The sequence below is a fragment of the Anguilla rostrata genome, unplaced genomic scaffold (genome assembly GCF_018555375.3).
Source record: "Anguilla rostrata isolate EN2019 unplaced genomic scaffold, ASM1855537v3 scaf1191, whole genome shotgun sequence".
NCBI classification, from domain to species: Eukaryota; Metazoa; Chordata; class Actinopteri; order Anguilliformes; family Anguillidae; genus Anguilla; species Anguilla rostrata.
In genome coordinates this window covers 1-25,166 of record NW_026986516.1, presented here as the reverse complement: position 1 = coordinate 25,166, position 25,166 = coordinate 1, and the positions used below count along the sequence as shown (strand labels likewise).

Sequence of the window (25,166 nt, the reverse complement as noted above, 5' to 3'; positions counted from 1 at the left end):
ATAATAGAAGTTTCTCCCCATGAAGACTACAGCGAGCATCATTTTAGTCAGTAATTTCTCTCTCAGTCTTCTGCTTTAAGTAGGACTCCACAATGCTTCTTAAAGCCAGGTTTACAGGAGGTTCCTCCATAGAGACCTTTCTCCTGCAGATGGGACACTCTCGAGAGCTCTTCTCTTCCCAGTACTGCTTCAGACACACTCCACAGAAGCTGTGGCTGCATTTCAGGACAACAGGCTCTTTAAAAATATCACAACATACAGAGCAACAGAGCTCCTCCTCAAGAACCAAAGCTTAACCCTCCATTTTACAGACTCTGTCCTCTCAGTTTGATATTTTCACTTTTAGATTTGCTTAACTTTGGACAGAACACACCCCATATCGTTCAAAATTGGAACAAACTGGCTGATCAGGCTTGTTGTCTTCAGTCTTCTTGCCCAAATACAGAGATGATAATGTGCCTGAACTGACTGCTCTGGAGGTATTTACAAGGTGCAGCCAGTAGTGTCCCCCTGGATTAAATAAAAATGCCCGGGGAATCTTATTTATATAGCACATTCATTCAGGAACATTTAATTTGCTTGTTTCACGACATTTGAAAGCGGGGAGTAGGCTAGTTAGATTATATGAACATAAAGCTAATGAGCTTATAACTGGGAAAATACGTTGTCAAATTCACTCAAAAACATACTTAACGTTATGACCGGCGCCTCAGAATGCAAATAACATCACAGGGGCTCCATTAAAAAATGTACAAAGTTGGAAACTGAACAGCTAGCTGCCATTAACCCGGAGGCCTATGTGTTTGTGACCGGAGGTAAAATAGCCACCTTCACACGAGTGGGAAAAGTTTATCTACTTTTACAACAATCAAAAAGAACAGAATACTGGAAAATCACACAGTTTAAATCACACTGTAATTATCTTGAACACATATACGTGTACTTACTAAACGGAATGAGCAGGGAATCAAAGAGATGGACAAATGCTAGCTAGGCCATTTTTTCTCTCGCTTCTACTGGCCTGAAAAGGCAAGAGCTGGCCAGCATGTCTACCCGCCTTACAAGGAGAAAATGCCTCCTTGCCCTCTAGTGGTGAAAGCTGGAATAAACTATTTTTTTAACAGCATTAATTCAACGCAGTATAGGCTGACATTAAAGGCGGAAAAATGGTTCTTAAACAGGAAAATACATATTTGATATCATAAATGTGACGACACATTTGTGTGTCACAATGGTCAACTGCAACTATATGGCCATGTATTTGGGGGAGTGAAGGCTTACATAAAAGGTGTGCACCAATCATCTTTCTTTTCCATTCTGCCCTCTACCAGCTGACCATCATTAGGTCATAATGTGGGGCTCTAATTAGATTTATGAACCTGCTTTAAGCAGAGCTGTAAGGTTTTGGGACATTTTTTAAAACAATGCACCATGGAAGTGATATTCCAGATGCTGAAGCCCTGTTCCAGCAGCTGCAACAGAAGACCTCTTGTGCAGAGCTATTCTTTGTGTCTTCAGAAGAAATGGAGAAGACGGCACAACATATTGCTGAGGGACCCCCTCTTGCAGCGATTAAAGGCACCATGACGATGCACCAGGTGGTCAGTGTTGTCCCAGGCAGTGTTAAATACAGGGACATCAGCTGCCTTTGTAAAATGATGGATGGAGTCCTTGACTGCCCATGCTATGAGCTCCAAGAGTTCACTTTTTCTGCCAATGAAATTCAAGAAGCCCACAGTTGCCACACCACTGAAATATCTGCCCCTTCTACAGTCCGGCCTGAGGTAATTGACACAGAGCACATTGGCCAGTGGTGTGTTGTCAACTACGATGAAGATCCTTATCCAGGCATCATCCTTGAAGTGCAAGAGCATAATGTCAAGGTTAAATTTATGTGCAGAAATGGCATCAACAAATTCTTCTGGCCCAGCCCAAGAGAAGATGTCAGCTGGTATAGAGATGAACACATTGTTTGCCTTATCCCAGAGCCAGTCTCTGTCAACAAGAGATCTGTTCAGATAGTGCCAGATGTTCTAGTCTATTTGGAGGAACATATGTAAGAGGTGCGAAACCCCACTAACCTGTCTTCTCTGTTCTGAATTGAAGACAGCCTTGCCATATCATTATATAATTTAGAGGAGGGGAGAAGAGAGGAGAGGAGAGGATGGGAAATGAAATGAGAGGAGAGGAGGAGAGGAGAGGAAATGAGAGGAGGAGAGGAGAGAAGAGGAGCGGAATTGAAATGAGAGGAAAGGAAGGGAGAGGAGAGGAGGGGAAAGGACAGGAGGGGAGAGGAGAGGAGGAGAGGGGAAAGGAGAGGAGGAAGGGAAATGAAATGAGAGGAGGAGAGGAGAGAAGAGGAGGGGATATGAAAAGAGAGGAGAGGAAAGGAGGGGAAATTAAATGAGAGGAGAGGAGGGGAAAGGAGAGGAGAGAAGGGGAAATTAAATGAGAGGAGAGGAGGGGAAAGGAGAGGAGACTGTTTCATTCAATTATATCACTTGTTCCATCACTGTTATTACACAGTCTCACAGGTGTTATATAAGTCTGTTCAGACAGCATTGTTTTTTTTTTGATGGAATATGATCTTTATGGAAAGTATCTCACTTGAAATGTTGACATGATCTGTACTGTTTTTAAACCATCATTGTTCAATTTTCATGTTTACTCTACAAAGACTTGTAAAAAAGAATTTTGGTCACACCTTAAAAATTCATACAGAGCTCTATATTACTGTATTCTTGTAATATGTTTTTATTAAATGAGCATTGATAACTAAATATTTCAAATTCAGTCATTCATTAAATGTAGACACATTCAAATTTTAATTCAAAAAACGCTGTTTTATGACTAAATAAAAGTTTGATAATGTGATAACACCAGTGACAAAATGACCAAAGTCTTGCATTTTAAAATAAAATATATTCAAATATATTTGGAATTAAGCTCTTTATTTTGTAAATCTGCTAATAGAAGATATTGAAAGACACATTAAAGTAGTTTGCTTTTGGGATTAAAGGAACTGATTTTTAAAATTTTTATCCACCCTAAATGCCACTCCAACTGCAGAATGACCCTATTGTAGACTACAGAAGAACATTGTTCTCTTAATTGAATTTTAAACCCTAAATCAATGTTTCTCATGTAGAAACAACCTGACACTCATCAGTGGATAACTGTTGGAAAATAATCGGTGAATAACTGTTTTCCTTCTTTACAGTCCAGAGACTGTATTTCTTTCGTTTTCACCTCAATTGTTTACTACAAAACACACATCATAATAGATTTTTTGGCTATAATAAATGTGACATTTGACTTGGATTATGACTTATGATTTCATGACTGTAGGTTTAAAAAGACTTCTTAAGACAATCCGTGTACCTTGATGGTGAACTCATTTTTATCAAAATATAGAAAAGGGGAATGTTTAACTTCTTTCTACTGGTAGGGACATTCCAGAAAGTCTCTGCAGCTTCATGCCAAAAAAAGCTATTTCTGGGGTTTTCACTGCTACCAAAACTCAGGATAGTGCATGTTTCACTCTGAGGACAAAACAAGGGTTAAGTATTCTCTGAAATATTTTTTTTTATTTTTAATTGAGCTAACATTCAATATTCCCTGAAGAACTGCACTTCATATTCATTCTTTTATGAGTGAAAAGCATGGAAAAAGGATAAAGTTATATCCTGAATGCACTTCTAACCAGTATAACATGGGACACACCCTCAAACTCCACCTATGTAGTTCCCATTCACTTGTGTTCCATTTTAATTCACTTAAACAGAAAAGGTGCAAAATATTAGAATTAAGGTCATTTTGCGCATATCAGGAGGTGAGCCTGACAAGCCGTTGGCTTGGTAAGAGCACTTTTTAATTGGTAATTGGGAGCAGGCGTGTGTATGTGCACAGGGGTTAATTGGTTTCCTCCACTTGGCCAGGTAACGAGCTCACACAGCTACCGCCTGTTTCCTCGGACGCAGAGAGAGGGATAAGAGAGTGGGGATTGCGACAGTTTATGTTCTTCTTTTTTTTCTTGTTTTTTTTTTGGGATTTTCCATTTCGTTTTTGTTGTTTGTATTTTCTTTTTCTTTTTCCTTTAGTTATTGCGGCCGGTTTTTCATTGAGGATTTTGGATTTGCTTTTTTTGAATTTCATTTTTCTTTTTTTTGTTATTTTCTTCTGGGAGTAATCCCATGGGGGATTTCTTTTTAGGTGGGTGTGGTGTGTGCGTGGCGGCGGGGACTGCGGACCTGGAACCGTGTTGGCGGCCGAGCGAGGAGAGGAGTGGTGATGGCGGCGGCTAGGGGAAAACTCTAGAAGGTGGAGAAGGAAACCTGAAGTGGAGCCGTGAGCCCCAGGCTGGGCAGGAGGCGAGCGGGGGCGGAGCCCCGGCCGAGTGAAGGACGTGCACCGAGGAACGCTGTGAAGCGCGAGTGTGCTCTGTCCTGCTCAGTCCACAGTGGGGTAACTGGTGCTGTGCCTTCTCCTCTCTCCAGTACAGCCCCATTCCCCCGCCCGGAGGATTCTGTAACCAGGGAGAATGATGATGTTCGGCCGCAGCGGTTCCAGGGACGTGGAGGAGGCCCGGCATTTCTTGGAACGGGCCGTGTCGCATCCCACCCTTTTTATTTGGTTGGTGTGTGTGTGTGCGCACTCACGTGTGTGTGCGCGTGTGTGTGTGTTGACCCCCCCTGGGGTGGCCAAGTGGGGGCCGGTGTGTGTGTGTGCGCACTCACGTGTGTGTGCGCGTGTGTGTGTGTTGACCCCCCCTGGGGTGGCCAAGTGGGGGCCGGTCTGTGCCGTGCGGGCAGACCCAGGAGAGGGTCAGAGAACGAGCACAGTGTGGGGCACGGGGGAACTTGCCATTGTGTGTGACGGCTTGCGGTGCGGTGTTGGGGAGTCCCTCTCCTGGAGCTCGGCTCACGCGGCGTGGGGTCACCGTACGAGCAGGGGGGAGTTAGAGAAGCAGGGGGGGTCAGAGTGGGGCGGCTGCCCGTCCATGAACTGTTTTTATCGTAAACTTAATAAAGGCTCTGCTTCCCTTATCCCTGTGTCTTGGTGGTTTGTGGTGGGTGGATCCTTGCACCTGTGGTGGGTAGGGGTAGCAGGGGGAGTGCGAACGACTCCTGACATGCATTTCACATGTGAATAGGCTGCTAGAGGACTCTGCAGCTGATGCAGACAGACTGCAGCCCCCTGATTTGACAGCTGCTGCTGTTGAGTCATGAGGTGTTAATTGTTATTTGAAGCCTTCCCTCACAGGATGACACAGTGGCCAATTAGGTGCGGATGCGTGCATACACTTGTTTTCTGCACATTGTCTTTTTGGTTCTGGCTCAGTGTGTCATGGCTAGTTCAGATCATGACCAGAGCCCTTTCCTAATCAAAACATTTCCATCCAGATGACTCATTAGAGAACAGAAAAAAGTCAAACAGAATCGATTTAATGAATGAAAGGCAGAAGCTCTATGCAATATTATCTTTAAGAGGAAATTCATGACTGTGGATGTTTTAAAAATGCAGATAAAGGCAGACTGAAATAATTGTAGTTATTCAATTTGAAATTTTTTTTACCACAGATATCAAAAGATGTTATTTTTTAAAAAATCTTTTTTATGGTCACTGGAATGAATGACGTGTTAAGCAAATGAATTAACAACAAATGGCTGGCGCTGCACTTATGAAGGAAAAATCATGATGTAAAAGTGGTAGACTGGTGCCATCTGCTGGATAAAGTGCAGTGGTCATTTTTCACTCTCCTCCAGGAAAGTGTTGCTGTTGCAGGTCGTACTGAAATCACAGGGTCCTGTGATTTACTTTTTGAGGGTAATTCAACAATGCACTGGCTTGCGTTCTTTCATTTTCTATGGTTGTGGACATAATAGGTCTGCAACCAAGCAATTTGTACAATAAGAAACATTTAATCCAAATAAGAATAAGCTGCATATCAATTGAGATGTATTTCTTTAAAAAGTCCAGGGTCTATATGAACAGGCTGGAACGCTGGTATTTTAGTGCTGGTGGACTGTACACACTATAGGGACAGCAGGGTTGTTAGATTTTACCGAATAGCCTACTAAACTTTGCAGAGTCTGCACAAGCCAGTTCCACTGAAGACAGCACTAAATCTAGGCTGCATGCTATCAACCTGGAGTTTCTGTAAACACACTTACACCATTACAGAGCAAGTAATTACATAATTACAGTCCCAAGGGTTATGTTATTTTGTAGTATGGACAGGCCATGATGAGATGAGGACCAACCACAAATTAAAGCTGTAAGTTTGTTTCACTACCACTTATCAGTCTCACAATGTGCCAATAGATGGCGATATTTAACAGCTGTTTCAGAAAAGGCAGACAAGCAGTGTTGACTGGGGTTGGTTCCAGAAAGCAGGTTCGGCAAGTTATCCGGATCTATTCAATCAAAATGTAAGAAAATCCTGAATTATTGAGTCCCAATACAAGGATCAGAGAAAGCCTGAGTCAGATGCTATGGTAACGTATGCTCTGAAACTAACTTGCCACCTGACAGGTTAACTTGAGCTAAACCCAACCTACCCCATATCATTTGGTGAGACAAATTCAGGAGACCAGTCACTTTGCAGGTGACCTTGATAAACTGTACTAAATAAAAATAAAAATCCCATAATAAAATGGTGAAAAGACGAGCATTAATGCTGTCAATGAAAAAATAATAATAATGTAGGAAAAAAAAACAGTTTGAAATCCTTATGGGATAGCCATTAAATATCGAGTTATCGTTATTCTACATGACTTTGTTTTGAAAAAGAAAATTATATAAATTTTACATTTTACCGAAACCGTTTCTACCCTTTAGATATATTAGCTCTTTCGGAAGAGCTGCATATTGTCATAAATGCTATAGTTTTTCAAGACAGTGTATTATTTAACAGATTACACACTCACGATTACAGTTTGCCACAAATCCAGTATCAGCCTAGGTCGCTCGGGTCATGGGAGTCTGTGCCAACCGCTACACTACTTCAGTGTACTGAGAGCAACAAGCACCAATTAGGAAGGGGAAGGAGATACTGTAGGTGGGGTCTAATGGAAGCCCCGGTTATAGGCACTATGACTGTGGGGCGGGGCTGAGACATAAATTTAGCTGAGACTCCTTCACCGAGATTCTCTTCCCATATTTCAGGGCTAATTTATACACTGAGCAAATCCTGGAGCTTTTCAGATCTCCCCAGACAGGGTGTCTATTACAATGATGTCATCCCAGGATATGTGTCTCTGACAGTGATGTCATCTAAGCAAAGTGATGTCTTTCTTATGCTTGTAGTCATTATGTTGACAAAGGTGTATCTGATATACAATGTAAAAAAAAATTAATTGTAGAGTTTATTTTTTTTAGGAACTGATTACAGAAGCAGTTTTAAGTTTGCTCAATTTTCAAGGTTCAAGGTTCTGTGGATTACAAATTCTAAGATTGGGTGAATTACGAATTCCAAGATTTTATGTTGGCACAGCGACCAAAAATGTGTTGCATTAACTCATATTGTGCTATTCAGGTGAGAATATTAGCAGTTTTGTGAAATACATTTTATTACATGTGAAATACGTTTTATTACTTCATCCATCCATTATCTATACCTGCTTATCCTGGACAGGGTTGCGGGGGCTCCTGGAGCCTATCCCAGCATGCATTGGGCAAAAAGCAGGATTACAGGTTGCCAATCTATGGCAGGGCACACACACTCATACCTATGGGCAATTTAGAGTCTCCAATTAGCCTACCTGCATGTCTTTGGACTGTGGAAAGAAACCAGAGTACCCAGAGGAAATCCACGCAGACATGGAGAGGACATGCAAACTCCACAGAGAAAGGCCCAAGCCGAGATTCGATTACTTTTTATTACTTCATTCAAATACAAAACCAAGTTTATGAGACTAATAATTTTACACAGAACCAATGTAAAAATAAAGGTGTTTGTGGGGTAAAAAAATAAGCAAGAACATACAGGGGTGGACAAAATTAAGTGAAACTTCAGCATTAACAACTGCCATGTTTTTTTTAGGCAAAAGCACCAACCTATTTTTCACCTAATTATGGCGTACTGCTTTTGACTGTTACACATTTGTTTATTTTAGATTATGCACTGTCAAAAAAGCTCAAATACTTGAAATAAATTTCAAGGCAGGTTTTAAGGTTTTATAATAATTCAGAACTAATTGATGTTCAATAGCACAAATTGACCACAAAATTTAAAAATCTAAATTATGCTCAAAACTAAAACATTTAGTGAAATAAATTTTTAGTATTCTGTACTTTTTACAGTGTGGCTTGCCCTGCTGATGAAACGTATTATGTTAATTAATCAATCACAGTTTTTCCTCAATTGTTTAAACACGTTTTCTGAAACTATAGCTCAGTTTCTCAAAACTCTACACACAAAGCACAGCAACAGTTAACCTTTTGCCAAAGCTACACAAATCTCTTGCAAAATGCATTCAGGCATTCAAAACCATTTTCTCTCTTCTCAAAACTGACTTTTTCCATCAAAATGATTCACACGGGCCTCATATGAATAGGTCTGTAAAAAAAAAACTGTAAAGTGTTTTTTCATTTTCCTTTTCAGTGCAATTATGAGTTTTGCCAAAATAGATAACATTTGTGTCTTCTCAAAACGAGAACATGCTTAGACTGTGTCAGTCTGGACAATGGATGTAATGATCTGTTGTCATATGAAATCAATGAACAAATTCAAGAAGGTAACAAAGCAAATCTTTATTTGTTACTGTAAAATAAATCTTTGTTCAGCAGACTGCAAAAATAAAAATCGTAGTTCATAGGCCTGCTGTAAAAAAAACAAAAAACAAATACGTGATCAACCAAAGTTGCACGTATATCGTTTGGAATGTTAACTCCTCTCCCTCATCATCCTCTACCTCTACCTCTACCTCTACCTCTACCTCTACCTCTACCTCTACCTCTACCTCTACCTCTACCTCTACCTCTACCTCTACCTCTACCTCTACCTTGCTGTGCTGCGTGTTGCTCCATTGTTTTCCAACACAATAGAAGTCACCTGAGGTCTCTTTTATGCTCTGACAGATAATTGAAAAGTTTAGCCAATTGAGTTTGAGCAGGTGTGGCATGAGTGAGACCAATTGGTACTTAAAGTTTGGCATTTGAAGGCCAGTGTTTTCCATGAACAAACAAGGCTTGATTATCAAAATTGTGCTAAATAATGAGATTTTGTGTGTAGAGTTGTGCAAAAATGTGATTTAGAATTGCTATTTGAGTGAAAACAAAGGATTTGTGCTTAGAGTTTTGCGGAAATAGTCTTTGTTGTTGACATATGAGCTTCAAGTTTTCACCATCGTGTGCATAGTTCCAGTTTTAGTGTCTAAACATTTGAGAAAAACTGTAATCTTAATTTATTATTAATCATATTATCAAATATTCTGGAGTGGAGTGAGTACAGAACCACAATGAGGGACATTGGAAACATGACGTTTTAGAGGTTGTATTGTATTTTTACTAATATTTATATGTAAAACTGCATTCATTTTATTCATGTTTCAGTGAAACACAACAGTAGAATAATGGACAAATCTGAAAATTTTGGGAGACATATGGGGTTGTGTTTTAATACATACACTCACCGAGTTGGACCCCCTTTTGCCTTCAGAACTGCTTTAATTCTTCGTGGCATAGATTCAACAAGGTGCTGGAAACATTCCTCAGAGATTTTGGTCCATATTGACATGATAGCATCACACAGTTGCTGCAGATTTGTCGGCTGCACATCCATGATGCCAATCTCCCGTTCCACCACATCCCAAAGGTGCTCTATTGGATTAAGATCTGGTGACTGTGGAGGCCATGTGAGTACAGTGAACTCATAGTCATGTTCAAGAAACCAGATTGAGATGATTTGAGCTTCGTGACATGTTATCCTGCTGGAAGTAGCCATTAGAAGATGGGTACACTGCGGTCATAACGAGATGGACATGGTCAGCAACAATACTCAGGTAGGCTGTGGCGCTTAAACAATGCTCAATTGGTACTAAGGGGCCCAAAGTGTGCCAAGAAAATATCCCCCACACCATTACACCACCATCACCAGCCTGAACCGTTGATACAAGGCAGGATGGATTCATGCTTTCATGTTGTTTACGCCAAATTCTGACCCTACCATCTGAATGTTCCAGCAGAAATCGAGACTCATCAGACCAGGCAATGTTTTTCCAATCTACTATTGTCCAATTTTGGTGAGCCCGTGCCAGTTGTAGCCTCAGTTTCCTGTTCTTAGCTGACAGGAATAGCACCCGGTGTGGTCTTCTGCTGCTGTAGCCCATCTGCTTCAGGGTTCGACGTGTTGTGCGTTCAGAGATGCTCTTCTGCATACCTCGGTTGTAACAAGTGGTTATTTGAGTTACTGTTGCCTTTCTATCAGCTCGAACCAGTCTGGTCATTCTCCACTGACCTCTGCCATCAACAAGACATTTTCGCCCAGAGAACTGCCGCTCACTAGATATTTTCTCTTTTTCGGACCATTCTCTGTAAATCCTAGAGATGGTTGTGTGTGAAAATCCCAGTAAATCAGCAGTTTATGAAATACTCAAACCAGCCCATCTGTCACCAACAACCATGCCATGTTCAAAGTCACATAAATAACCTTTCTTCTGCTTGGTTTGAACTTCAGCAGATTGTCTTGATCATGTCTACATGCCTAAATGCATTGAGTTGCTGCCACGTGATTGGCTGATTAGATATTTGTGTTATCAAGCAGTTGAATAGGTGTACCTAATAAAGTATATATGTTTTATTGCTATTGCCTTATAGAAAAAGTAATTCATGTAAAATCAATTTAATTGTGTAAATCAATTATTTAATTATGATTGATTATTCTAATAAATGTCGTATAATAACTGACATTCAATGAAAGGGAATGAGAGACCAATGGCAGGTGTGCAGGTGAGGCTACTGAAGGCTCTGATGTAAATCCTACAGCATGGAGCTGACAGGGTGAATTTATTCTTCACTGCATCTGTAAAGTAAAATCTGAAGAGCACAGGAGACTGATGCAATCAATCTGACTAGAGCTCACGATACGCAAACATTTCAAGCTTGTACACTGCCTTATCCACCCAGGAATTAAATCAATCAGATATAAAAGAATTTGATTAAACAAGAAGAATCTGCTTTATGTATAAACATTATATGAAATGATTTGTCCTATTAGCTAGATCAAAACAAAACCCAATTAATGAATTCATAATAATGATTATTATTATTATTATTATTATTATTATTATTATTATTAACAATAATAATAATCATAATAATAATAATAAATTGATTTCTTCCATAGTATTCTTTAGGTATGATGGAATTTGGTCCTTTGCAAAGTAAAATTCTTAGTTCAAAACTTTTGATCAATATCAATTTATATTAATAAACAAAAATTGTCTCCTGTACAGCATGAGAGATATAAGGTAAAAGCAATGCAGGTAAGTCACAATACAGTGTTGCTCAAGCACCAGATTTGTACCCCTTTTCCAGAACAAAATCAAGCAATGAAGTTTCAGGAAATCAAGCAGTAACTGTCTGTCTGCTCTCTTCTGACAGACTACTAAAACATCCCCCTTAGCACTTCCTCTGGTCTGTCCCAAATCAGTATTCATGCATACTGAGGCAGATTACATTAACCAAATGATCACTTGTATTTGAGTGTATGTCTGGCTCCCATTTAGTTTTGGTAGGCCATCAACCACCTCACCTTCATTAATTCACATCTCCAGCAAGTCTACCCCAGAGTACCCAAATCAGCAACCAGGCATGCTGAGGCACATTAGAAACAACAAAAGTTCTTTCCAAGTACAACATCTCTACTTTGTTCTTTTTTTAAAACAAATACCTTCACTGGTTATACATCACTTTCACAGAGATTTTCACTGGGCATATTTGCAGGGATCCATCATTGTTATCTTTTCTCGAATGTGGAGAGAAGTATGGGAACACTCTCTCAGTAAATGTGTCTTTAAAAGTGTAAATGTGGGACATATCACTGGAGTCGAAGAAGGACACCATCCCCGTGTCATAGTCCAGCTGCACTCTGATGCTCTGGGGCTTCCTCTTCAGTGTGAGGGCAGCAGCTCCAAATGCACAGTACTCATCACCATCCCTCAGCACTAAGACCCAGAATCCTCTCTTTGGGCTGCATGTTATACTTCCCTTCCTACTGATGGACTCTTTCACCACTCCTATAGCCCACCTAGGTTTATTCCCCACCTTCACCTCCCAGCTGTGTTTCCCTGAGGTAAACCCCTCAGATCCCAGCACATCCACACAAGGTTTAAACCTCTCTGGATTGTCAGGACATTTCTGCTCTGTACCTGTGTGTCTCACAGTGGTCAGATCATCAGAGAGAGAGAGAGTGGCACGTACAGTATTGGGGTCCAGCACCACAGGAGCTGAAATATCAAGAAGAAAGATATGGAAAAGGCTGTGAGAAGAGGCACATTTCAAATACTCTATTCAGATTATGTCACATACATGGGAAACTGTATATCATTGTTTTGATTTTGAATACACGGTAGTCATAGTGATTTATGCTTTAAAAACAAAATCTGCTTGCATCATGAAATTAAATAAATGAACACATATCATAGCAAATTCAATGCAATACAATAAATCAGAGTAAAACTCAGATAATGCATTTCAGGAAAAAGGGTACAGCAAGAAGTACATAAAATATCACTTTTGGACCATCACCACTAGAATATGCTAATGTGTATAAATACCTGGGGTTTGCCCTGGGATGAATTTATGACCTACGTCCCTAGTGACTTTGGCTGGAAGAGCGTTAGGCTCAGTGATTAATAAATTGAAAGTGTGCAAAGATCTTGGCTATTCAACATATTCACAACTTTATGATGCCTGTGTCTCTCCTGTACTGAATTGTGCTGCTGGCATATGGGGCTTTAAAGAATCCAAACACGCCAATTCTATTCAGAACAGATCCATACGTTTTCTTGGGGTACATAAATTTGCTCCAGTTCTAGCTATTCAGGGTGAAATTACACAACACCCCACGGACAAAAGAACTTGATGCATTTTTTGAGGAAGTTGATTTACAATATATTTACAGAAATAACTTACGGTGTAATATTAACATGATTAAATATACGCTTTTATTAAACTTTGAAGAAAAGTGGTCTAATAATATATTGCTAAAACCAAAATTAAGGACATATATTCATGTTAAGCAAAACTATGGCCCTGAACCATACATTATGGCAGAAGCCAAAGGTCCCTGGTTGCCCAGTTACGAACCGGTATCCTTCCTCTGGCTATTGAGGTAGGCAGATCTAATGATGTAGTTGAAGAAAAAAGACTATGTCTGTTATGTGATCTGGGTGAAATTTAAAATGAATCCCATTTCATGCTGTACTGTATATGATGATCTAAGAGCACCAATTTTCCATGAAATGTCTAAACGAAATCCTGAAGTGTTTTGGGGGGGTAGAGATGATGAAATTGCTATTTAAGTTTGATGTTTTTAAAATGGCTAACTTTATATCAAACACCTGGAAAAGAAGGCAAGATGTATTGTTTGTTTAGTCTCTAATGAGGTGTTATTATTTATATAATGACTATGTATATGAAAAAGAAGATAAGAAGGTTTGGTAATGGAGTCTATACTGTTTTGTACAGGGCATATGTATCAGATATGTGTTTGTTGCATTTTAATAGGTTTATGATTTACTCTGGATCTGTTATATGCAAAATGTTGGTGTCATATAAGCCAATGCGGGCTGGGAATTGGTGTGATGCATGACACAATAATAAAATTCACTCATGCACGTAATTCAAACAGCTGATAGTTCCTGATCCTTATAGGGAGGGGCTTGAAGGGAGAGCTGAGGGAGGGGTGGGAGGGGGTTGAATGTTATTTTTTATTTTAATCTAGTGTTATGTCCCCTGCCTCTGCTGGTCTGGGTGGTGCAGGAGGAGGTAGTTGCCTGATTGCCTAATTGCTTGATTGCCTCCACCTGACGGTGGCCAACATAAGCCCTGCAGTATGAGGCAGGGGAGTTCTTTCTTTGAGATCTTCTTTGGGGTTTCTTTTGTGCTGTTTGTGTTTGTAGTTTTTGTGAAGATCGTTTTGTTTGAACTTTGTGGGTTTTCCTTTGTTTTAGTTTGTGATTAGTTTGTTGGTTATTCTAATAAATGTCTGGGTTGGTGTTTTTATATTAGTTTCTGGATTGTTTTTTGGTACATTGGACTTGTTTGTTGTGGCCCTTCGAGCCGGTCGTAACACTAGTTATTTTCTCCAAACGTACAAACCGCAGTTTTAATTAGGTTTTAAGTAGTCTACAAATTCTGTGCTTGTTTTCTGATATTAAAATGAGAGCAGCGTAGTGCAGCCCCAGAATCTTCCTAAACTTGACGGGAACTGAGACTGGATGTTTATCTTTCACACCATACAGCTCGGTTTTTTGAGTTTTATGTCTTCATTAGATGTTCACAAATAATGTGATTTTAACTTTTGCCCCAGATACTCACTGTACTGCACCACCTCCAGCATCTTCTCCCAGACTCTGAACTTCAGGTTGCCCAGGTGTTTGGCCACATCAATCAGTGCCCCTGACAGCAGCTCTGGATCCTGCAGTGTGCACTGGGCTCTATAATGACAAGCAGAAGTCACTCAAGATTTAAATGGTAAATGGACTGCATTTATATAGCGCTTTTATCCAAGGCACTTTACAATTGATGCTTCTCATTCACCAATTCACTCACACGCCAACAGTGAAAGGCTGCCATGAAAGGTACCAATCAGCTCGTTGGGAGCAATTGTGCCTTGCTCAGGGACACGTCGACACACCCAGGGCGGGGGATCAAACTGGCAACCCTCTGACTGCCAGACAACCGCTCTTACCTCCTGAGCTATGTCGCCCCAGATTTAGGGTTTGAAGAGACTTAAACTGACATTAGAAAATAGGTCAGACTCTACATACCTTTCCTTGATGTTCTTGTAGCTCTGAAAAACACATAACAGCACAATTGTAATAAGATGTAGACATGTATAAACATACTCAGTAGAGAACATCATGAGAGACAGGGTATAATAAGTGAAAAACAAGAGCAATGCAAATAAAAGTTATTTCATTTAAACAGTAAGCACATATGAATGAAGGTACTGTAATGTACAGGTAACTGTCAAAATAAAGGAAACGCTTGAATAAATGAAGGATGCAAAGAATATTGAAAGCAGGAGCTTCCACACAGGTGTGACTCCTGAGATAATTAAGCAATGAACATCCCAGCATGCTCACTGTTGTGTATAAAAATGCTGGGCAGGTTTTGTTGATCATTAATTTGGCTACCATGTGGCTGGAAGATTTCTCAGCAACTCTGAATCAAATGAGTGAACATCTAGAGAGTGAACAGGCCGTTTCATCCCTCTGTCTTGAACTTTGTAGCAGTTGCCTGCATGTAGTGTACAGGGTCATTGCTATTATAGCGCACACAATGGTGAAAAACAACTATGTGGGGAAAATGAGGCCTCCTGTAAATTATACAGGACATGCTCTACTCTGCAGTGGTGGTGTTTTCTATTGACTTTCTGGTGACACCAATTTTACACAAAATTCAAAAATATAAAAAAGAATGTGATGACATTTTAAAATGAGCAGATGCATCTCTTTGAATACCTGTACCCTGAGTTTGACACACTCTCAGTACTCTACTGCTGCATTGATGCAGAATAAGGGAACACGGCCAAATATTGTGAAAAACCACAAACCAGCATACTGAATTACAATAAATTAAGCTCCTACCTGTAAAAAGGAGGTGTCTTCAGTGTCCATGGCCTTCTCTATAGCTGTGATTTTGTCTGTAAGAGTGAGGATGTGTCCTGTGATGTTTTCTATCTTCTCCTTCATTATCTGACTCTTCTGCTCCTCTTCTTCCCTCAGAGCAGCTAGTCCGGAATCCTCTTCCTCATGCAGGAACTGATGGAGCTTCTCAAACTCTAACTTTATCTGCCTCTCTGTGTGCTGGGCCTGACTCTGCAATTCAAACACACTATTTTAAACTTGAATAGTGTAACTATGTTTCATTGCGTGGCAGCTAGTGTGTTCGGTATACCTGTCAAAAAGAACATAAACCAAAAACAATTCTTTTGTATTTTTGTGTACCTAAACAGTATTCGTAATTGCTTTCCTTACCTTGATGTGTTCTGCTGTTTTCTTACATTCTTGTTCAACCTCAGTAAACCTCTTCAATTTTTCTTTAATAAGATTAAGTGCAGGCTTGAGTTCCTCCTGGAGTTAAATGAATCAGTTATCACTTCCAGAAAGACACAAATGGCACAGTAATATCACTGCTGCAATACAAGTGAAAGTCAGTACAGCTTATTAAGAACATTGGAAAAGTAGTCAAGAAAATAGCCCTGCTACAAATTAAGTAAAGATTAGTGAAACATACTTATAACGCAGCATAAAATGTTCTGTGATGCATTTTCAAAAAATTAAACCAGTCAAATTTTACAGCATATAGGATTAAAAAATAACTTTTACTGGGTTGTAATTTCATATTTTATAGTAGACTGTAAGAAATCTTAAAGCACTTGTAAAATTGATTTGACTTATTGGTACGAATAAGTTACGCATATGTATAGCTCTTGTCTCCACCAGTCATTGTGGATTTCTTTACTTCCTGGTTGTTGCTCAGTTCTCTCCCCAAGCAAATAATGGAGTATTTCACAGCAGCTTTATTAGGTCGTGACCTTTATTATATTAAAGGTCATGTGTGATATCTCTATTTGCCCTGTCAGTACTTCTAATTTGACACATCATTCCTACATATTTCTAAAATGGCTCTGTGTATTTCAGAGTTCATGTTTGGAGCCATATTCTCTCTAAAAGGCCCCCCAAGCACTTGTCAATCAAGATTAACCATGCTTGCATTTCATTCATAAAGCCCTACACTGAAAGTCTAATATACATGATGTTTTAATGGTTGTAAACACACTTTCAGATACAGTGCTGCTACTTCCTGCTTTTGACTGATTAGCAGGTTTGTTCCTGTTGCTGCCTTTGTGAGTGGAAGTGGAGGCCAGACTGACTGTATTTACAAAACCTCATACCACAGCCGTCCGTCAGATCTGAATGTTATACACAGAGATATTTTACACATATTTGACTGTGTCTTGAAAATATAAAATACATTATATTCAAAATGGAATACCTTCAGCTCCAGTACAGCCTCTCCCACTGGACAGACGGGGTGGTTTCTGTGTTTTTTTGATGTCTGACAGACGAGACAGAGAGGCTCTTTGTCATGTTCACAGAAGAATAGAAGTTTCTCCCCATGAAGACTGCACTGAGCATCACTCTTGTCCGTAGTTTCTCTCTCAGTCTTCTGGTTTAAGTAGGACTCCACAATATTTCTTAAAGCCAAGTTTATAGGAGGATCATCCATAGAGGCCTTTCTCCTGCAGATGGGACACTCTCGAGAGCTCTTCTCTTCCCAGTACTGCTTCAGACACACTCCACAGAAGCTGTGGCTACATTTCAGGACAACAGGCTCTTTAAAAATATCACAACATACAGAGCAACACAGATCGTCCTCAGGAATCAAAGCTTTAGCCTCCATTTTACAGACTCCGTCTCTCAGTCTGATATTTTCACTTTCATTTTTCTGAAACTACAACAGAACACACCTCATGTCGTTCAAAACCAGAACAAACTGGCTGATCAGGCTTGGTGTCTTCAGTCTTCTTGAACTATCTCAAATACAGAGATGATAATGTGCCTGAACCGGCTACTCTGGGGGATTTACAAGGTGATACAAACAATAGGCTATAGGCTATCTTGCCTCACCAAAATTAAATAAGATGTAGGCCTATTCCAAAGCAATGCTACCCAATATTTCCTCAATTCTTTCAAGTCACTTGGCCCTGTGTTTTGTAATCTTCCCATTTCACATTCCATGCACACTTTGTGTCAGATCAAAGTGTTGAATATTTCGAATTGCCTCATGGAACACATTGAAATTCATGTAGAAAACTGCTGGTCAGTAACTACAGAAAGCATATTTATCCGGAAAACATATGGTTACACTTGATTCTGAACTGAATTTCAGTAAATGTACAAGTGATTGTATATTTGCTACGTACAATACATTCTGCATGTAATAGCCTATACATATTGTACATACATAGCTACATAGAGAACTTCTTCATCCGCATGGGGACATTTCCCTCGCAGCATGTTACATTCACATTTACGAACAGACATTTATACCAAGAAACATAATTCACGCAACAGAAAGGCTGGCCAGCGAAATACATACATACCAATACAAATTGGACATATAGATGCCTATTCAATCAATCTTGACTTTGAGAAAGCCATCCACACATATGTTTGGCCTGTCCATGTACTGCATGCTTATACACACAGGGCCAAATGACTTCAGGAAATATTGGGTAGCACTGCTTTGGAATACATCTTATTTAATTTCGGTGAGGCAAGATAGCCTATATTGTTTGTAGTACCGTAACTTGGCGTCATTTGGATATCAATACTTTTAATGGCAGGCCTGGATTTCGGCAGTCTGAATGAATGAGTTATAGACGGTGTAGGCCTATGTCTTGTATGTGTGAGTAACTTGGCATTTTTGTACGTTGAAAACGTGTTTTTTTTATGATTTGATTATACAGTAGCATATATGACATTCATGAAAAATAAGCTGTCAAAATATATTTTCTGAAAGATGGCCAAAACGAGTTTGACCTCCCTATCATTGTTATAATGAGAAGAGAGGAGTAGGCTGCAATTAGCGTGAATTGACATGAAGCTAATGAGCTTAAAGCTAGGAAAATACACTGTCAGCTTCCCTTAATAAACATAATAATGTTATGTCAGGAACTTCAGAAAAGCAAATAACATTACATAGGATCCATTAAAAAATGTACAAAGATGGTAAACTAAACCGATAGCCCGTATGTGTTTGTGACCGGGAGTAAAATAGCCAACTTCACGAGTGGGAAAAGTTACTCTACTTTACATAAATAAATAAGCAGAATACGGCCGTCTGGTCTTAATACAGGAAAATCACAAAGTTTAAATCACACTGTAATTATCTTGAACATACGTGTACTTACTAACCGGAATGAACAGGGACATAATGAGATGGACAAAAGTTTGTTCGAGGCCGTTTTTTCGTTTTTGCTGGTCTGAAAAATGCGAGAGCTGGGTAGCATGCCTACCCACCTCACAAGGAGGAAATTCAAAATGTCCCTTTGCCCTCTAGTGGCGAAATCTGGAATACACTTTTTTTTTTTTAAACAGCATGAATTCAACGTACTGTAGGCTGACATTAATTAAAGGCAGAATAAATGTCTCTTAAACAGAAAAATACATATTTGATATCATGCCAGAATTTAGGAAATATTAAAATATAATTTTAAAGATAAGGTATATAAATATTCAAAGCTATACATACACACACACACACACATATATATATATATATATATATTTACACACTAGAATCCATCTTTCTCATTTAAATTCTCTAACATGATATGATGAAAGAAAATGCTATCAAATCAACATTTTTCAAAATAGCCTTTACTGTAAGCCCTGGACAGAACCCCCACAAGAAAAAACGTAGAGCGATGGTGGTAAAGAACAACTCCTGGGCTGAGACACATAGTGATGCTATGAGAGATACAATCAGAGAAAGCTTTGTGATTACTATATTACATAATTTCATTATGCTTGATTCTTGTAATAATTCTCATGCAATAATTATCAATCAAGGAAAAGAAATGAATATAGTTTGAGACCAATGGCTGGTTTGCAGGTGGGGATACTGAAGGCTCAGGTGTAAATCCTACAGCATGGAGCTGACAGGGTGAATTTATTCTTCACTGCATCTGCAAAGTAAAATTTGAAGAGCACGGGAGACTGATGGAATCAAACGAACAAAAGTTCATGATAGTCACACATTTCAAGCTTGTACACTGCCTTATAAACCCAGCTAGATAGAAATGACATCAATCAGCATCATCATCATATAAAAGCTGTTTATTTAACTGTAATTGATTTAATGTAAAACATATAGTTCCAATGTTTAGATCAATAAAATATTATATTAAGAAGCTAAAATAGTCTCCGTTACTGCAGGAAACATACTGGTCAAAGCAAGGCGGGTCGGTTACAAGAGAGTGCCGTTCAAGCACCAGCTTTATACCCCTCTCCCAGAGCAAAATGTACCGACAAGGTAACCAAGCGGTTATTGTTACCTCTGTGTGCATGCCTGCTCTCTTCTAATAGGCTATTAAAACACCCCCCTTTGTACTTCCACGTCTCCAGCTGGTCCATCCTAAATCAACATTCATGCATATTGTGGCCGATTAATTTACAAATGACGATTGTTACTGTAGAGACGGATCAAAATATTATGTCCGCAATTGCAGCGGCGTTTCAGCTAGTTGGAGCTCACAATCTTCAGGCTAAATACTCCCTTTCTAGTTTAGGTGGTTCTTTCAGAATAGGGTTGAAGAACTGGGTGTAGGCCAAAACAGACAGTGGGTTTAACAAAATACAATATTATTTTTTATCATATAACCATTAAACAACAAGTTCATAAAATGCTGTGGGAGGAGAATCAGGACCAGCCTACCATATGCCATTGCTGAGTGGTTTAAATCCGACTCCCCCCAAGATGCACAATCCTTACAGAAATATACGCGCAGACGATCACGCCCACAAGCAATATTCAGGGGGAATTTCTCCTTCTCGTCCCCCCACGTCAATAAAACGATTACACAAATTTTACCACCGGTGGGTTTCACTGCTGGACACCACTCAACCCCCACCGACACTGGACAAACATCACCCAATCAGTTTGGGGTGTACAGGACATTGATAATCCCGTTAACTGAGAGGGGTAATATGCATCAATCTGATCAGAGCGTATCATGTATTTAGCTTACCAGGGCAACACAAAAACAACCAAAGTTCACCATTCGGCATTCCGGCGTGGAATGTTGGCATCCAGCAGCAGTTGATTCTCCCCCTGCTCTGTCACCAACTCGTACGAGGCACTTTCATCAGCTCGACACTGCCTACCACAAAGGTGCCACCAATGACCCAATATGGAGGTCCACTTATTGAATAATACCACCTATTCAATAATTCAATTAACGCTACTGGGATTCACGAGCGGGATGCTCCTGCAGATGGAATTACTATCCTTTATACATTGTTACCTCTGTGTGTCTGCCTCCCGTTCGGTTCTGGTAGGCCATAAACCAGCTCCCTTTGGTCAATTCACATGTGCAGCAGTTCTGCCCCAGATCAAGTCAATAACCTGACGTGCTGAGGCAGATTAGAAATAACCTAAATCCTTTTGTGCAACATCTCTACTTTGTTCATTAAAAAAAAAAACATGTTCACTTTTACGGAAACTTTCACTTGGCATATATGGAGGGGTTCTTCATTCCTACCATCTTTGTTTAAACCGGGAGAGAAGTACGGAAACACTCTCTCAGTAAATGTGTCTTTACAACAGTAAATGAGTGACATGTCACTGGAGTCGAAGAAGGACACCTCCCCCCAGCTGCACTCTGATGCTCTGGGGCTTTTTCCTCAGTGTGAGGTCAGAAGCTCCAGATGCACTGTAAGCATCACCATTCCTCAGCATTAAGACCCAGAATCACCCAGAATTAATGTAACATTAGGCCTGGGGTATATTTGTGATATCTGCCCTATATCAATACATTACATGCTTCTCCTGAAACAGGGAGTTTATTGAACAGATCAGTGTGTTACAAACAAAAGTACAGCAGGAGGGGAGAACATGCATTCATACTAAACAGTACCAGTCTGACCAAACAAACAGAACCATCACTAGGCAGCAGAACTCCAGAATTCTGCAATTAGAACACTGAGTGTCCCAACATTCCATATTGATCAGATTGCAGGGCAGAGCAGGTGACCTTTCAATTGCAGTGTGCTGCAGTCATTCACTTTCTTTGTTTACTGAAACATCATGCAACCCTTTTGAAATGTATCACATAATTAATTTTACATGGAAATGTTTGCCAGAATCCACACAAATGTGTACACATACATGCATACAAACAAAGGCACACACTTAAATACAGCAGCCCATAGGAGGCACAAAAGGCGAGTAGCAGGGAGACCCCATTAACTATAATAGAATGCACAGTGGTGTCTAAGGGTGTGGGTGTGTGTGTGTGTGTGTGTGTGTGTGTGTGTTTACTGCGCATGCAAATCTGCATGTTCATGAACAGGCTTGTGTATGTGTGCACGTATGGCATAGTTTTCACGCATGCATGTGAGGGGTCACATGCTTGTGCATACTTACATGTGCGTATGTGTCTGTATGTGTACCCATGTGAGCATGCATGCGTATCTGAATGTGCATGTCTGTGCTTATGTCCGTGTTGGAGCAGCATGTATCTTCTCTGTCACCATTTGACTCAAGAAACACATCAGGCAAGAAATATCTGCTACCCACCCATGACCTTTGTCAGTAGTGAGGAAAACTTCCTGCAGTCATAAGCCAAATTAAGTCATATCATCAAGAACATTCATGAAAAGGGCTATACAATGACTGAAACCTTATATATACATGTAATATTATCTTTAAGAGGAAAATCATGAGTCTGGATGTTTTGAAAATGCAGATAAATGCAGACTGAAATAATTGCTGTTATTCTACTTTTTCTTTTTCTTTCTTTTTTAAATTAACCACAGATATCAAAAGGAGTTATTTTTGAAAATCTTTTTTATGGTCACTGGAATGAATGATGTGCTAAGCAAATTAATTAATAACAAATGGCTGGCGCCGCACTTACTGTATGAAGGAAAATTCATGATGCAAAAGTGGTAGACTGGCGCCATCTGCTGGATAAAGTGCAGTAGTCATTTTTCACTCTCCTCCAGGAAAGTGTAGCTGTTGTAGGTGGTACTGAAATCACAGGGTCCTGTGATTTACTTTTTGAGGGTAATTCAACAATGCACTGGCTTGCGTTATTTTATTTTCTATGGTTGTGGACATAGTAGGTCTGCAACCAAGTAATTTGTACAATAAGAAACATTTATTCCAAATAAGAAACAGCTGTATATCAATGGAGATGCATTTCTTTAAAAAGTCCAGAGTCTGTCTGAACAGGCTGGAACACAGCTATTTTAATGCTGTTGGACTGTACACACTATAGGGACAGCAGGGTTGTTATATTTTACCGAATAGCCTACTGAACTTTGCAGAGTCTGCACAAGCCAGTTCCACTGAAGACAGCACTAAATCTAGGCTGCATGCTATCAGCCTGGAGTTCCTGTAAACACACTTACACCATCACAGAGCCAATGATTGCATAATTACAGTCCCAAGGGTTGTTTTGTAGTATGGACAGGCCATGATGAGATAAGGACCAACCACAAATTAAAGCTGTAAGTTTGTTTCACTACCACTTAATGTGCCACTAGATGGTGATATTTAACAGCTGTTAATTAGGCAGACAAGCAGTGTTGACTGGGGTTGGTTCCAGAAAGCAGGTTCAGCAAGTTATCCGGATCTATTAAATCAAAATGTAAGAAAATCCTGAATTATCGGGTCCCAATACGAGGATCAGAGAAAGCCTGAGTCAGATGCTATGGTAACGTATGCTCTGAAACTAACCTGCTACCTGACAGGTTAACTTGAGCTAAACCCGACCTACCCCATATCATTTGGTGAGACAAATTCAGGAGACCAGTCACTTTGCAGGTGACCTTGATAAACTGCACTAAATAAAAATAAAATCCCATAATATAATGGTGAAAAGATGAGCATTAATGCTGTTAATGAAAAAAAAAAAAATTTAGTAAAAAAACAGTTTGAAATCCTTATCATTTAAATATCAAGTTATCATTATTCTACATGACTTTGACAGTGTTTTGAAAAAGAAAATAAAATATAAATTTGACATTTTACCGAAACTGTTTCTACCGTTTTTTTTTTGTTTTGTTTTTTTTACGGTGTGGCTTGACCTTTCTTGGACAACCCAGTAGATAAGGGATATGGGAATCATTTGCCAAGCTTTACATCTTGAAGGGATTAAACCACAATTATATATATTAGCTCTTTCGGAAGAACTGCATGTTGTCATAAATGCTATAGTTTTTCAAGACGTTAATGTATCATTAACAGATTACACACTCACAATTAGTGTGCCATAAATCCAGTATCAGCCTGGGTCGCTCGGGTCATGGGAGTCTGTGCCAACCGCTACACTACTTCTGTGTGCTGAGAGCAACAAGCACCAATTAGGAAGGGGGAGGAGATACTGTGGGTGGGGTCTAATGGAAGCCGCGGTTATAGGCATTATGGCTGTGGGGCGGGGCTGAGACATAATTTAGCTGAGACTCCATTACCGAGAAACTCTTCCCATATTTCAGTGCTAATTTATACACTGAGCAAATTCTGGAGCTTTTCAGATCTTCCCAGAGAGTGTGTCTATGTCTATTACAATGATGTCGTCCCAGTGTATATGTTTCTGACAGTGATGTCATCTAAGCAAAGTGATGTCTTTCTTTTGCGTGTAGTCATTATGTTGACAAAGGTGTATCTGACATACAATGTAAAAAAAATTTGCAGAGTTTCTTTTTTTTTAGGAACTGATTACAGAAGCAGTTTTAAGTTTGCTCAAGGTTTCAAAGTTCAAGGTTCTGTGCATTACAAATTCTAAGGTGAATTACGAATTCCAAGCTTTTATGTTGGCACAGCGACCAAAAATATGTTGCATTAACTCATAGGGCTCTATCTTACACCTGGCGCAAAACGGCGCCAAGCTCATATTGTGCTATTCAGCTGAGGGAATATTAGTGAAATACATTTTATTACATGTGAAATACATTTTATTACTTCATCCATCCATTATCTATACCTGCTTATCCTGGACAGGGTTGCGGGGGCTCCTGGAGCCTATCCTATCATGCATTGGGCGAAGGGCAGGATTACAGGTTGCCAATCTATGGCAGGGCACACACACTCATACCTATGGGCAATTTGGAGCCTTCAATTAGCCTACCTGCATAGTCTTTGGACTGTGGAAAGAAACCGGAGTACCCAGAGGAAATCCACGCAGACATGGAGAGGACATG

General features: G+C 39.8%; 1 protein-coding gene across 3 annotated transcripts; it reads right to left on the bottom strand.

Moving 5' to 3' along the window:
- Positions 1-10,306: 10,306 nt before the first annotated feature.
- Positions 10,307-19,441, bottom strand: LOC135247283 (E3 ubiquitin-protein ligase TRIM35-like). Of its 3 annotated transcripts, XM_064320580.1 has the most exons (7): positions 19,155-19,431; positions 17,230-17,548; positions 16,209-16,304; positions 15,819-16,049; positions 14,997-15,019; positions 14,545-14,663; positions 10,307-12,449 (listed from the first exon to the last, which is right to left on the bottom strand). In XM_064320580.1, exons 1-7 carry the CDS (start codon positions 19,364-19,366, stop codon positions 11,896-11,898), a joined length of 1,554 nt encoding a protein of 517 aa, XP_064176650.1. In that variant the 5' UTR covers positions 19,367-19,431; the 3' UTR covers positions 10,307-11,895. The 3 variants fall into 3 exon arrangements, with proteins under 3 accessions (XP_064176650.1, XP_064176652.1, XP_064176651.1); XM_064320582.1 differs by lacking the exon at positions 17,230-17,548 and having other exon boundaries at positions 19,155-19,441; XM_064320581.1 differs by lacking the exon at positions 19,155-19,431 and having other exon boundaries at positions 17,230-17,676.
- Positions 19,442-25,166: the final 5,725 nt, after the last annotated feature.

Bases quoted from the DNA above. Each gene is read 5' to 3' on its own strand.
- LOC135247283 (XM_064320580.1), bottom strand. From the start codon at position 19,366: ATGTCAGCCTACAGTACGTTGAATTCATGCTGTTTAAAAAAAAAAAAG. The intron at 16,305-17,229 runs GTATTCCATTTT...ATTTAACTCCAG, and splicing joins AGGCTGTACTGGAGCTGAAG to GAGGAACTCAAGCCTGCACT. The intron at 15,020-15,818 runs GTAGGAGCTTAA...TGTGTTTTTCAG, and splicing joins AAGACACCTCCTTTTTACAG to AGCTACAAGAACATCAAGGA.